The 15,497-nt window shown below is 34.2% G+C and overlaps 1 protein-coding gene across 5 annotated transcripts in view; it reads left to right on the top strand.

Moving 5' to 3' along the window:
* LOC125680508 (uncharacterized) overlaps window positions 1-15,497 on the top strand; it is a 112,000-nt gene that overhangs the window by 60,800 nt on the left and 35,703 nt on the right. For all 5 annotated transcript variants that reach the window (XM_048920174.2, XM_048920171.2, XM_048920172.2 and 2 more), the window contains 4 exons: window positions 43-296; window positions 921-1,121; window positions 6,126-6,293; window positions 14,763-14,948. In XM_048920174.2, the coding sequence (XP_048776131.2) occupies window positions 43-296; window positions 921-1,121; window positions 6,126-6,293; window positions 14,763-14,948 (809 nt within the window). The remainder of the gene's footprint in view (window positions 1-42; window positions 297-920; window positions 1,122-6,125; window positions 6,294-14,762; window positions 14,949-15,497) is intronic.

Below are 15,497 nucleotides of genomic sequence, written 5' to 3'. Positions count from 1 at the left end.
ATTAAATGATGGATGTATATTCAGTGTTATGACATTTTGCAGCACTTGACCTTGGTTTTACGCTGGTGACATCAATCATTGCCAAAACGCATGATTCCCAGGGGTGGAAAACAGTCTTCTTCCTGAGTTTGATCCTGATGGGGATAGGCACACAGTGTGTGTATGTACAGAACGTTGTGTCCGCACTTCTACACTTTCTGCCAGACAGATGGCGATTCAGGTGGAAGTTCAAATGCTCCATGTTGGCAGGAGTCTGCTGTGTTTCCATGCTGGTGGGACTTCCATTAGCATCACAAGTAAGGTTCAAGGGAAAATGTATATATAAGGATAAAGTGATTAACTTGAATATTAACAGTAAAGTCTCAATCACGCTTTAGCTATTTGAAATGTTTAAAGATAGTTTACATTCTGATGTTTTTCTACTTTAAATGTATTTTATTATCATAAATCAATACTTTTCATTTTGAATGATGTCGCTAAATCTAAATGGTATATGTTATCTTTCCTAATATTCTGGTATTGTCAGAAATGAGTTGGACAGCTGTTGTGTGTTAACTATATAATTATTTCACTGAAAAATATCTTTTGTTTAAAAAATCGTTCTGAATTCCAATTTTACTCATTATTATGAAATTAAAAACATAACAAAAATAATGGACGCAAATTCTATTCATGATTTTTAAAACTTTGACCAACAATTGCAGAAATATGACTACTGAAGCTTCCTTTCTCTTGCACTTTTCAGCGTAGTCTTGATTTTGTGCTTCTATGTGATACCTTTATTTTGATGATGGATGAATAGATCTTTTCATGATTTAGTGCAACTGTAAATTAGCACTCTTGCTTCTCCACCCAAAAAAAAAAAATTTGAATCCATCTGAAATCAATGCACTCGATGTAATAATTGATGTTCTTTATAGAGTGGTTTGTACCTGTTTTACTTCGGTCATCACTACGTGGGTAAGCTGTCTTTCTATCTGATAGCCCTGGGGGAGTGTCTGTCTCTTGCCTGGGTGTATGGTGCTCAGAGGCTCTGGAACAATTTGTCGGACATGACAGGAAGCACAGACAGTCCTTGGTGGAAATTGACCTGGAAGTTCCTCACTCCTGTCGTAGTGTTTGTATGTTTCCTTGCCAAAAATTTATTGTCTTTTTGCCCTAAGGGGAATTTTTTAGGGTGAATATGGTATGTTGCTGTCAATCACTTGTATTTTGCAAGGCTTTATTTCCAAAAATCTTGCCTTGTTATTTATTAGCAGGACATGATTTTTGCAAACACTCAATTTGTTTATTGCTATTGATATACTGTATAATGAATATTTATAAGTGCATGTATTTGAGGGTAACAGTTGAAATTAACATCCCAAGAAAAACCGTTGTCAATTAGTGAAAATTGACATTATACAATTATTTGATAGGTGTACTCACAACTACTGTAATATTTTGGAAATAGGGTCAGTGTGGAGTATATGGTGGAGAGCTTATTTTTAGCCATTTTCTGAGAGAGAAACCACTGGGAATCCCAGAAATCGTACAATTTTTTGCAATAGAAAGATCATCTTTTAGAAGATGATTGGTGATGTCCCGTGCAAAAAAATTTCGGATTTTTCATTTTCAACCCAGAGGCCAAATGGGGGTAAAAAACAAAATTTTCAACAAAAACCTGGTTCCCAGAACTCCTTACAATGTATTCAGTAGCCAAATCATCTTTTAAAGAGATGATTGGTGGTGCCCTGTAGATTTGCAATAAGGTTTAGGAATTTTTATTTTCACCCCGGGGCCCAAATGAAGATCAAAAAACGATGTTTTTTCGTTTTAAAAAAAAAAAAAGCCTGGTTTCCAGAAATCCTCCTACAATTTTCACAGTAGCCTAGGGCTAGAAATAATTATTATTTTTATCCACTGGTCACTTTGGCTATTAATTAACTGGTCAGTTGATAACTTTTACTGGCCCTTCTGACCAGTAGGCCGAATGTCTTGTTTAATCAAACTAGCATTAACAGCGAATTTAAAAAATGTTGTAATCTTACTATTCTTATTCATGTTTTTCACTTAAACTTAGAAAATAGTTGGTGTCTCTTCATTTTTGTCATTTGTGCAAGTGTAGAGTTACGGGATTACAAAAGTGTTGCAAATTAAGCAGCTCATTCTAAGAAACTTGCATCTGAAGATGTTTGGCCATCATTGTTCCCGTGATGACTGGTTATACAAAACGCTCATTATGTAGGGGTATGCTCTCAAACAATATGAATCCTTGTTTATTTTGCTGAATTTTTCTTCAGATGTTCATGATTATATTAGTTATACCGATAGATGTTATTTGGTGCATGATTGGATAGTTGAAAAAATATGTTCAGTTGCAACTTGTGTTGCTTTAAGCATTGCGTATTCAGATTATTTACAGTTTATCATCCACCATATTGATTTTTATATATTGCGGCTATTTTCAGCAAGCCCAGTAAAATTGATTGAAAATATAATTAAATAGTTTGTTTTATTTTTATTTATTTTTGTAGAAAGAATTAGTATGTAATATATTAATGATCTTGTTTATTAATTCAGGTAAAATGTCAAAAATAATAAAAGTCTTGAGACCTAAAGTTTACTCCTTTCAAAAAACGTGTTTTATATCAGAGTTATCTCTCTTTCCCCTTGCTTTATCCTTATGATCCATTAAGATGGTCATAAAAAGCAATTTTTTGTCTTCAGATGCATTTTTAAAAAAAAAAAAATAATTAAAGGCCCTAGATGTGTTGATTTTTGTGTATTGAGCAAGGCTACCGAATGTATTGACTCAGTGTTAGGATCTGGTCTGGTAGTGGTTGAAGAAGCCTACTTTTGGTACACTGGCTTTTAATGAGGACCAGTTGATTTTGAGATGAGAAGGTCATGGGTCAAACTTGACATAATAGCATTGTCCACTCAAAATCTTGAGAACCCTTATTGCATGATGGATTTCAAACTTAGTAGTACATTGGTTCCCACCAAAAGGTAGATGTCTCCTATTGATTTTGATGTCACAAAGTCAAAGGTCAAACTGGACATAGTGATATATATACTATTTGCATAATATCTGAAGAATCCTTTGCTTTACAGTAATCAAACTTAGCACACTGGTTCTGCCTAAGGAGTAGATGACCCCTATTGACTTTGAGATCAATGATCAAACTCAACTTCGGACAATAGAAGATACTGTTCGCTCATTATTTTGAGAACCGTATGCTTGACAGACATTAAACTTTGTACACTGGTACCCCTACAAGGTAGATGACTCCCATTTGTTTTCAAGTTACAATGTCAAAGGTCATGACTTAAATGAATGCATGGTTATTTTGAAATGTCTGCTCAGTATCTTGAGAGATGAATTTGAGTATTGTGGTTGCCCCTGACTAGTAGATTAGGCCAATTCAACTTAATTTGATAGATTATCATCCCCGACCGCCCCTCAAAAATTGGCCCACCCTGAATTTTTTTTTTGGCGAAACTTGCAATTTCCAGAATATTTTCATGTCCGACTCCGGTATTTACACTTCTTGTTTACATTTCCGGTATATCCACGTATAGAAAATAGAACTATATGGTTTTCTTAAGTTCTCGCATTCTTACAGGCATAAATCTTGAAGAAGTTAGGTATTTCTTTTTTAAATTAAAGCTTAACCTGGAATTTGTCTGTGAAAATAGCATACTATTAGACTGATTTTCACCTGGCATTAAATGATGCACATCTGTTGAAAAAAAATCGTTTTTCTTTAATATTTTTCTCAGAAAATAAAAATTAAAAAATAAAATCCTCCCACCCGCCCCATACTTTTTGATGACCCTGGATGATAATCTACTAATTAAGTTGAATTGGCCTTATTTGAACCCATATTTTTTACTATCATTAGGGACATTCTATATTTAAAGTTGATCCATATCAATTTTCAAATTTATTATTTTCTGAAAGTGACAATGCAAATGTAAGAGTGATACTGTAAGTTATCCACCTTGATGCTGGGCTGAAGTGAGCTAGGGCTTTGGTAATTCATTGATTGTCTGCTGACTGCAAGAGCAGTTGCAAATGCCAGATTGCTTATAATCCCCATAAAGATAATGACAGCAAAGAAAGTGAAAGACTTTGTTTAATTTCTGAAATTGAATTCAACACACTGAATAAGAATGACACAGAAAGGAAATTTTGGCATATGTATTAAAAACATTTTTTGATTTTGTCAATCTGCAAGATCATTCATTTGAAATCATGATTTATATTATATATTTTTTTGTTTGTGGCAATATAAAGTGCGCAAGTGTTCAGAAAAGCATTTATATCATTCTAGCTTAACTTTCAAAGCTATTTTAATTGCTGGTAGTTCTCTACAATTTCTCAAAAATTTGCTTTTGAAATTTTATGATATATTATAAATCTATTGCAATGGCTGTTGCTTAAGTTGAATTTTGGAATGGCTATTACATCATTTATGTAGTTTTTAGCTCACCTGAGCTGAAGTGAGCTTTTGTGATCAAACTTTGTTTTCTGTCGTTGTCGTCCTAAACTTTTCACATTTTCATCTTCTCCAGAATTTTAATCAAACTTGGTACACATCATTCATTGGTGGAAGGGATTTAAGTTTGTTCAACTGAAGGGCCATGACCCCTTTGAAGGGGAGATAATCACGAAAATGCAAAGATAGGGTGGGGTAATTTAAAAATCTTCTCAAAAACCACTGGGCCAGAAAAATAATAGGAATCAAAGTTTAACATGCGAATATATAGGAACAAATCTTTAAAACTCCTCCTTCTCATGAACCACTGGGACAGACAAGTTCAAATTTACATGGCAGCTTCCTGACTTAGTGCAGATTAAGTTTGTTAAAATCATGGCCTTTGGGGATAGGTTGGGACCACAATAATTTTAAGAAAATATTTCGTATTTCCTGAACTATTTGCGGTATGGTTTTCATGATATGCATTTAGATTCCCTATAGGAATGCCGTGTATTTCATTAATGATGTTTGACCTTATCATCTTGACCTTGAAGTATGGCTTACTTAAATAAAAGCATAACCTATTAAATATCTCCTTAACTATTTAAGGTAGGGCTTTTATATTTTGTATATAGATTGTTTATGGCAAGGCCTTTCATGTGATACCATTGTGTTTCATCTTGTGACCTCGACCTTGGAGTTTGATCTACTTTTTAAAAGAACCTGACCTATTCAGTATATCCTGAACTATTTAAGGTAGGTCTTTCATATTTTGTATATAAATTTCTAATGGGAAGACCTTTCATTTGATACCATAATCTTTGATGATATTTTGACCTTGACCTTGGAGATTGACCTACTTTTAAGAAAACATAACCCATTCAATGTCTCCTTAACTATTTAAGACAGGGCCTTCATATTTTTTAAAATAGATTCTTTATGGCAAATCTTGTGATACCATGTGTTTGACCTTTGAATGTGACCTACTTTTTAAAAAAAACCATGAAGTATTTAAGGTAGAGCTTTCATATTTTGTATGTATATTTTTGTTTTATGGCAAGACCTTGCATTCCATACCATGATATATGACATTGTGACCTTGACCTTCTCCAGAACAGCAAGGTAATATTATATTGGTCATATTGGTGTTAAGACATCTCTATGTTGTGTGAATTATATCATGACCCTTTAGGGCTAGGTTGGGATGACAATATGGGGTAAAAAATTTCATATGATTAAAGATTGAAAAAAATCTTTTAAAAATCACAACAGCTGAATAATGGGAGGGCCAAGGTGACTCTTCCCATGGACCTCTTGTTGATATTAAGACATTTCATGCTGTTAGCTAATTCAACCTTTGTGTTAAGTACAAGGTCATGTGATAGCTAGGTTTTTTTTAACACAAAAAGATATTGTAGTGGCTGGAATTCTGTAAATATCTTGTTATAGTGACAATGTTATATTTGTGTGAATTTTCAGTTACCTTCACACAGAAAGAGGGTTCTTCAACATGTAGTGTTCATCAAAGTGAATGTTGCAAAAATTACATCTTGCTTATAAAAAACCTGACAAGATGATATTTCAGAAATAAAGTCTTGCAAAATAGTTGTGAATCAGATATACAGTAAGGGAACTGAATATTATGTTTGTATTTTACAGACGTTGATTATTTTGTCAGTCGTCTGTGACCAGCCTCTGTGGTACAGAACTTATGAGTTTCCAGCATCATCCCACTCCATCGGACTAATGATAACACTTCTTCCTCTTCTGCCTGTTATTGTGTATTTTGTATGGTGTTTATGGAGGAAAAAAGGCAGTCTAAAACAAGTAAGGATATAGTCACGAGTAGTGTCAGTTTTAATGCTCATTTTAAGAAATCTTATTTAATGATATGTGCTGCTACTGCTAAATTTTACTACTTTTTATTAGTGTTGTAAATCCATAAAATATAAACCTGTAAAATATCACAATAAAAATTGAAACGTAAAGTTTTTTAAATGGTCTTTTACATATAATGGGGTTTTATGATTGCCTTTTCATTCATTCTCCCTCCCCTGTGATCGTCACCATCAGTAAATTGGTGGAATCAGTTCTCCAGCAGAATGTTTCTTTAAGGATCCTAATATGCCAGATATCTGGGAGATCACATGTATGCAAACCATGACCCCTGGGGCCAAGATGGAGCCACAATAGGGGGTTTAGTCAAATTGATAAGAAATTGTCTTCATGACACTGGAGCCAGACCATGTCCAAGTGGGTTTAAAGATTCAATCTCTTAGTGTCCTAAACTTATAAATCTTAATCTCATTAGGAGCAAGGTGCCTAAGGTAAACTCTGTGGCCAAGTCGCCTTATGTTAGCTCAACTGACTATTACATGGGAATTCACCTTTTTGAGCTCATTAGTTCAAGGTGTCAAAAAAGTACAACACAATCAAAGTACTGAAAGTACAAGCATGTGGATTCTGACATGCTTTGGCAACATGAACAAGGTGTAATATAAGTGATAATACTTTTTACTAGCAGTTCTTAAAGTCACAATGCATATTTCTAAACTTTTTTTATTTTTCCAGCAAAATTAAGATTTTTCATGCCAAAAACTACTTTAAATGTGTTTTTTAATGAAACATATTGGGTAGTTTTTGAGTTTGAAAGCAATGAAATTCAAATCTTGCGATGTGCATGTTTACTTTCGCTATTTTACACACCATTATGCGTGCAGACGTCATATGCACCCTTGGGTTTGAAAACATCTGTTAGGCATTTCATAAACAGATTAGATTTAATCGACAAAAAACCAATTATCACGTTGACAGTTTGTAATTTAAATAACATTGCATTAAAGTGTTTTATGCCATTTAAGGGTGTATTAGTTGTCGGTAGAAAGGATTTAGATTGAGTTTTTATGCCCCCGAGATCGAAGATCGGGGGGGGGGGGCATATTGTTTTTGTCCTCTCTGTCATTCTGTAAATCTGTAATTCTGTCATTCTGTCTGAAACTTTAACCTTGCTAATAACTTTTGAACAGCAAGTGATAGAGCTTTGATATTTCACATGAGTATTCCTTGTGACAAGACCATTCCGTGGGTACCAACATTTTTGACCCCTTGACCTTGGAGTTTGACCTACTTTTTGAAAACTTTAGCCTTGCTAATAACTTTTGAACAGTACATGATAGAGCTTTGATATTTCACATGAGTATTCCTTGTGACAAGACCTTTCCGTGGGTACCAACATTTTTGACCCCGTGACCTTGACCTTGGAGTTTGACCTACTTTTTGAAAACTTTAACCTTGCTAATAACTTTTGAACAGTAAATGATAGAGCTTTGATATTTCACATGAGTATTCCTTGTGACAAGACTTTTCCGTGGGCACCAACATTTTTTGACTCCGTGACCTTGACCTTGGAGTTTGACCTGCATTTTGAAAACTTTAACCTTGCTAATAACTTTTGAACAGGAAGTGATAGAGCTTTGATATTTCACATGAGTATTCCTTGTGACAAGACCATTCCGTGAGTACCAACATTTTTGACACCTTGACCTTGGAGTTTGACCTACTTTTTGTTTCTTGTGACAAGACCTTTCCGTTGGTATTAAACCTTTTGACCTTGACATTTAACTTTTAATTTTTTTTTTACATTGGTCATAACTTCTAAATGGTAAATATTAGAGCTTTTATATTATACATGAGCATTTCTTTTGACAAGATCTTTCTACTGGTACCAAGATATTTGCCCTTGTGACCTTGGCCATCTTTGGAAATGGCCATTATCGGAGGGCATTTATGTTTCACAAACAATCTTGTTTGTTTCAATTTTTAAATGGAAGGTGTGAGAAAAAAGACACGAGTAATTTTTTGTTGGAGCAAGGACTTCACCTTAAAATAAACAACCTTGCAGTCACCTTTGTGCGTGTACTATTTCAAAAACTGCTTGGACAGAGACCCAGATAAACTGCGAGAAAATGGATATATTGAAGCTTAGCACTGCTAAGCCTACAGCATATATACATTCTGTTCTGTCTTTAAATTCAATACACACTCGGATCAACTGACCTTCACATTGTAACAATTAATATATATCTTGTGCTCCCAGTTTCTACCAATTGGTAGATTGACAAAAATTTGAAAGATACAAAATAATTGAACTTTCAATTATATTATATAATAAGATATTGTATTTCTTAACTTTAAATTTAATTATAAAATTATGCCTCTTTTTTGTTTTTAATGAACTCGTAACATCAAGTGCGTCAGTATATAACGCCGTGCTCCCTCTTCCTAATGACATGCAGATCATAATTTTAAAAAAATAATAAGCTTTATTGAAATAAAGTATTGTGATTTCCACTTTTAATTTGATTATTTTTATTGAATAGATCTGTTTTTCGAAATCCACCTGTGACAGTAGCTAGGCCAAGTTGTCAACGATTTAACATACCATAATTTGTCTAATCCAAAAATAAATAATTGCATTGTTTATTTTAGAAAAACAATGCCAATTACAGATGTATATAAAGGAATAGCATTACCAAATGGTGTGTAGACGGCGACCCATCTAAACATTATTTACTCGCAATATTGCCGTTATTATACATGTTTTCCTTGCTATATATGGGTATTTACGTCGCTATTTGTATGCACTGGTGGCTAAAACATATAAGACTCGGGAAATTTGTCATGGTAAATAAATTAGACCCCTAAAAGTTGAGTTTTTAAAAATATCTCGCACTACTTTCACTATCAGTTGATAGAAGAAGGGCGGATGTGACATCACTGTACCATGTGACTACCTAACAAACTATCGAGACATTTTGAAATTGGGGTTTAGATTTAAATCCATATTGTGGGTAATAATCACAATATTTCGATGAACTGACTATTAGAATTACTATAAGTATAAGAAAGACAAAATGCATATATTAATTTTGTATATTTTAGAAACATGCGATATGTCCTTTGATGAGGAATTCATTTCAAATTTGATAAAAAGTAGAAGAAATAAGTACAAGATCATGTGTACACAGGGTTTGACACAAAGACATATCCGACCGACTGAGTTTACTAAATGATAGGTCTGGTCGGGTAAAATGTCGATTTACTTATAGTCCAACTGGTCGTGTTGAAAAAATAAACTTTACTTTTAAGATATTTTATTCTTAACTAAAAAAGAATAACTAGAGTTTGTGAGCAATTTTGAACCGCATGATGACACAATCTCTATTTTTAGTTCTAATGAATAAGTCGTGGTCGGAATTAAGTGATGTTTTACGATATCTACTCGATGTTAATGTGTGTGAAGTTATGTTTTAGATGTTTTTTTTTTTTTTTTTTTTTTTAAAAACCCAGCTTATTTGAATCAAATGTAAGAAAGTATTTATCATATTAATAAATATCCCATGGAGATCTGGGTTAGAATAGGTCCTCAGTACCCCTTGCTTGTCGTAAGAGGCGACTAAATGGGGGTGGTCTTTCGGATGAGACCGCAAAAACCGATGTCCCATGTCACAGCAGGTGTGGCACGATAAAGATCCTTCCCTGCTCAATGGCCATAAGTGCCGAGCTTAGGCCTAAATTTTGCAGCCCTTCACCGGCAGTGGTGACGTCTCCATATGAGTGAAATATTCTGGACAGGGACGTAAAACAATATTCAATCAATCAATCATATTAATATGTTGACATATGTGCAGGAATGTCTATATTCAAATACTTCTCGTCCTCAAGGAAAGATGTCCCAAGAGAAAAAAAAGTAAAAGGTTGGGAAGAAACAAAGCAGGGCTTCTGAAATAGAGATTTATAAAAACGGTTGAGGTAATTTTATTTTAAATGGACTAGAGAATTTCCATGCCGGGTAGAATTTAAAGAAACAGAAAATGTGTTTGAAAATGAAAGCATTAAATTGAATGACAAGACTAAAGCTCTTTTTTGAGTTCATGCAAACTTAATGTTTGTCATTTAAATTAAGTACATTTAAATACGGAGAAACTATCAATTTCTGGAAAGTTGGTCGGGGCTAGTGGATGTAAGGTCTGAGGTCTAGCAAAAATCATTTTAAGTAGCCCGACTGGTCTAGTGCTCAAAAAAGTAAATGTCAAACCCTGGTACATTTATCATACACAAATAAAGTTTGCCCCTGTTGATGTGTTGGTGGAGGAGAAAACTCCCATATTCATCAAATCACATATGACTTGTGTGAAATTTTTTTTACATGAGTAACACAGTTGGAATCGGATGGCTTTAGACCAGAAACGCCAGTGAATTGATTTGATATTAACTGATGATCAGCACTTAAAACTCGTTGTATTTAAACTTTTCAACAGCTCAATTGAGGTGGAGGCTCAAGTGAGCTTTTCTTTTAATGATAATGTGATGGCACTATCCTTAAGGTGACACTGTAAATGCAATTCACGAATTTTTAAATTAGTTTGTCATCATGCAGGAAGAAATGAATAAGGTATGGTTCATCATAAAAAGCAGTAATATCTAGGGCAAATGTTTCATTTTATGTTGGAAATCAACGGGATTGGAAGCTTATCTTAATACATGTGTTCAAAATTAAGGTCAACAGTTTGAAGAGTCTTAAAGTTATCTGACCATGAAAAAACAGAAAATAGTTGCAATGTTTTAGTGAAAATGACCAATTTATGGTGCGTGTTGGGCCTGTTATAAAGAGCGAATCAGATTACAAACTCTGACAATTAAAACAGGATGATGTGTATTTTGAGTGGTGTTGGTGTCGAGACAACTCAATCTTCCTCTGAAGAATTTTTAACAATATATACAAACACTTGTGCTTCAATCATATTTAAGGTGGATGTTTTCTGAATTCTTAGATAAGTGATATGCCTTGTATCTGTTCATGGCAAAATATATAATATATAAGAAATTAAGTTTTTATTTCTGAAAATACCTGAGGGTATACTGAACTGCGATGCTTTTCACCAGTATTACTTCATGAAGCACACTCTCACAACATGAAGGCATGAAGCGTGTGTTTTCAAAATTGAAAAATGTTTTTTTCATTCTGGTTTCTGATGATGAAATGAATTATCATAAACTCCAGTTATTTATATCTCCTAAATAAGTTTAATGTTGTTGAAGGTCACAATGTAATTTTGTGGCTTGTCATGGAAAAGAGACAAGCAAAAATTGATTACTGCATACACAGAAATGGATACCCCTGGCTTCACACAGGTGTGATCTGACAACACAATAGCTCAATTTACTGTGCTTGGCTATTTATGAATATGTTGCTATAGAGCCATATTACGGATAGGTTTAAAAACACCTCTTGCTGGAAGCAGCACCCCGTGGGAGATTTCTGCTTCAAATTCATTTTGTTTACAAGATCTGACAGTAATAACAGCTCACAGTAAACTAAAAGTTTAGATGCTTCATTATGTGGATTTTACATATTTATGAAAAATTTTATTGTTTGAAAACACATGAGGGTATGAACTGTGATGCTTCATTCCACACGTTCACACTTCATGAAGCGTGCAGTTCATACTTTCGTGTACTTTCAAAAATGAAATTTATATATTTTACATTTACATTCTTCTTTCATTGAAATAGATGTGCTATTTTTATCAAAATTCATATGTGCATTGTTCACAACTGCAGCACATTCATGAGGATCACAATTTTGGAGATGTAAACATATAGTACTGGCAAGACTATGATGTAGATCTCATCCAAATAATGATCTAAATAATTGGTATATTATAACCCACCCCTGCAAACAAAATTTGGGGAGTACATTAGTTTTACATGTCCATCCATTTTCTGCCCATCTGTTTTGGTGGTTGGAAAGTTTTTGACTGAAAACAAAAAACTGTCAATGTTCTCTGCTTTCTATTGCACGTAGAACTACCATTTTAGTATGTATTTGTTCTGGAGAAAATCCTTCAAATGTTAATATAAGATATGTGATAATTCATTATTGATAAAGGTGCTACTTTCCCTGGTGTTTACTTTTGTTGCCATTTTTCTGGGTAATAGACTATGCCATAGTCATGTGATTCACCACCATGTATGCTATTCACAATACTATTCACTCCTGAACATTTAGCTCATGTTTTGCACAAAGATTGACTGGACTGTGTATCATTATCCAAAATCAAGGTGAAGGATATCATATTAAGAAAATTTTATAAATTGTCTCCAGATCCTTTTCTGAATACTTTTTTATTTGTGTTTGCTCTCTAATTTAATTAATATTTTACAAATAATTAAAAACATCACAGGAGAAATATTTGTCTGAACCACACTTTGATAAGGCCAATTCAACTTAATTAGTAGATTATCATCCAGGGTCAGCAAGAAGTATGGGTCGGGTGGGAGGATTTTATTTTTATACCCCCCGCAACAAGTTGTGGGGGGGGTATACTGGAATCGGGTTGTCCGTCCGTCTGTAGACGCAATGGTTTCCGGACTCTAAAGCATTATCCTTTCCACCTACCGTCACCATATCATACATATGGACTACCCATGGGATGAAGATGTTCCCTATCGATTTTGGGGTCAAAAGGTCAAAGGTCAAGCGCACTGGACATCGAAGAAGCAATATGGTTTCCGGGCTCTAAAGCGTTATCCTTTCTACCTACCGTCACCATATCATACATATGGACTACCCATGGGATGAAGATGTTCCCTATCGATTTTGGGGTCAAAAGGTCAAAGGTCAAGCGCACTGGACATCGAAGTAGCAATATGGTTTCCGGGCTCCAAAGCGTTATCCTTTCCACCTACAGTCACCATATCATACATATGGACTACCCATGGGATGAAGATGTTCCCTATCGATTTTGGGGTCAAAAGGTCAAAGGTCACGCGCACTGGACATCGAAGTAGCAATATGGTTTCCGGGCTCTAAAGCCTTATCCTTTCCACCTGCAGTCACCATATCATACATATGGACTACCCATGGGATGAGGATGTTCCCTATCGATTTTGGGGTCAAAAGGTCAAAGGTCACGCGCACTGGACATCGAAGTAGCAATATGGTTCGGTTTGTCATGCCATTTGTTTTTTACACTCAGAAAAGAGGTAGTTTATACCTATTACCAACACCCTTTGGGAGATTGGGGTAAGCGGGGGGTATTCTTAGTGAGCATTGCTCACAGTACCTCTTGTTTAATTCATTTTCTGAGAAAAATATTAAAGACATTTTTTTTTTCAACAGATCGAGCTGCATCATTTAATGGCAGATGGATATCAATCTATGCTATTTTCATACACTAATTCCAGGTTAAGCTTTAATTTAAGGATATAACAGAAATATACCTATAACTTCTTCAAGATTTACGTCTGTAAGAACGCGAGAAATTAAGAAAACCATATAGATCTATTTTCTTCACGTGGCTTTTCACGTTCCTATACCGGAAATGTAAACAAGAAGTGTAAATACCGGAGTTGGACTTGAAAATATTCCGGTAATCACAAGTTTCGCAAAATAAAAAAATTCGGGGCGGGCGGGGATAATAATCTATCAAATAAGTTGAATTGGCCTAACTGGGAGAAATTAGCTCATGTTTGCACAAGGATGGATTATGATCAGAATAATTGAACACACATATGCCAAGGGTTAAATATTTTTGTGATGTGATTCTCTCTAACACACACACACACACACCCCCCCCCCCTTAATTTGTTTGAAATGGTGTGAAGTTTAGGTTTGAACTCTCTCTCTCTCTCTTGAACTCTCTCTCTCTCTCTCTCTCTCTCTCTCTCTCCTTTTTTTTTCTAGGAGAATTAAAAAATTCAGAAAAATCAAGTATTTTAATAAACAAAAAAAAAAAAAAAAAAAAAAAAAGACCCAATGATAAATAGTTAAAAGCTTAAATGTCATCTAATTTATATGCAAGAGTTATGTATTTTTCATTGAAACATCTGTATCTATGATGTAACCCCTTTTTTATGTTCAAGTAACTTATATTTTGGTGAGTTTATACTAATTTATAAGTGGGCAGTGTATATGGTACTCTCTATGCATTAATCTACACTTTTATTGTATAACACTTGTTTTAGCTGAACAGAATTTCAGGTACATAAGTTTTAAGTTGAAATCAATAGACCTTTTAACATACCAGACGATATTGTAACAAAAAGCCCTGATTGAATGACATAAGGTTATTCCCTGATAGCATTTAACGCATTGAATAGCTATTTAATGACGTGAAGAACATGTTTGGATATGGGAAGTTACATGAATAAGCTCAATAGATCATCAGTAATGTATTTACATAGGAATGAAAATTTTCAGTCTTGTAGACAACAATTGATGTTTATTTACAGAGATTCAAATCTTCTCTTACAACATCATCAAGCTGGGGACCCGGCCAGCTAGCCAATCAGGAACCAGGAAATGACTTGCCGGATTATGTAATATGTACACCTGATAACCACAAACCTGAGAATGCCTTAGCTATCCTGACTGCTAATCTTTATATCCCAAACCTTACCAATCTGATACAAGCTCAGGTAAAGAACTTATAATTGCAATAAATGTATTGATTTGTTCCTTGTATTCCAATTCAACGAGTTGTTATGCTACTAAAGTGGAAGTAGTGAGCAGTTTTTTTTTAAAGCATATTAACTCTCGTGATGGATTGGATATGAATTATTCTCTGGGGGGTTAAATCATCAAAGAAGTGATTAAAGACCAAATAAAAAAAAAGATGTTCACGTGTCCATGTATTAAATAAAAGAAAATATTGATTTTCATTAAAATTGGGAAGATTCATTGACGTAAGTTGCTTGTTTAAAAAACAACTCAGAAAGTCCGTGTAGCTTGTGACATGACACAGTATAACATCGTTACAGAAACGAGCTACATAGCATCTGTTTTCTGCCTAAGGGGAATGACTCTTCATCTGAATAAACTTTTAATTCCCTATACAAAATGATGCTTTGTGGCAGGTTTAAATTAGACCTGTGGTTCTTTAAAAGAAGTTGAAAACATGAAAATTGACAAGGGGAGAGATTATTAAAAAAGTAAAAATTGGAAGAAAATATGTGTTGGAAAGATTT

Source organism: Ostrea edulis, chromosome 2 (genome assembly GCF_947568905.1).
Source record: "Ostrea edulis chromosome 2, xbOstEdul1.1, whole genome shotgun sequence".
In the NCBI taxonomy this organism is placed as follows: Eukaryota; Metazoa; Mollusca; class Bivalvia; order Ostreida; family Ostreidae; genus Ostrea; species Ostrea edulis.
The sequence above is the reverse complement of the archived record's forward strand: the minus strand, read 5'-3'. Positions and strand labels throughout refer to the sequence as shown.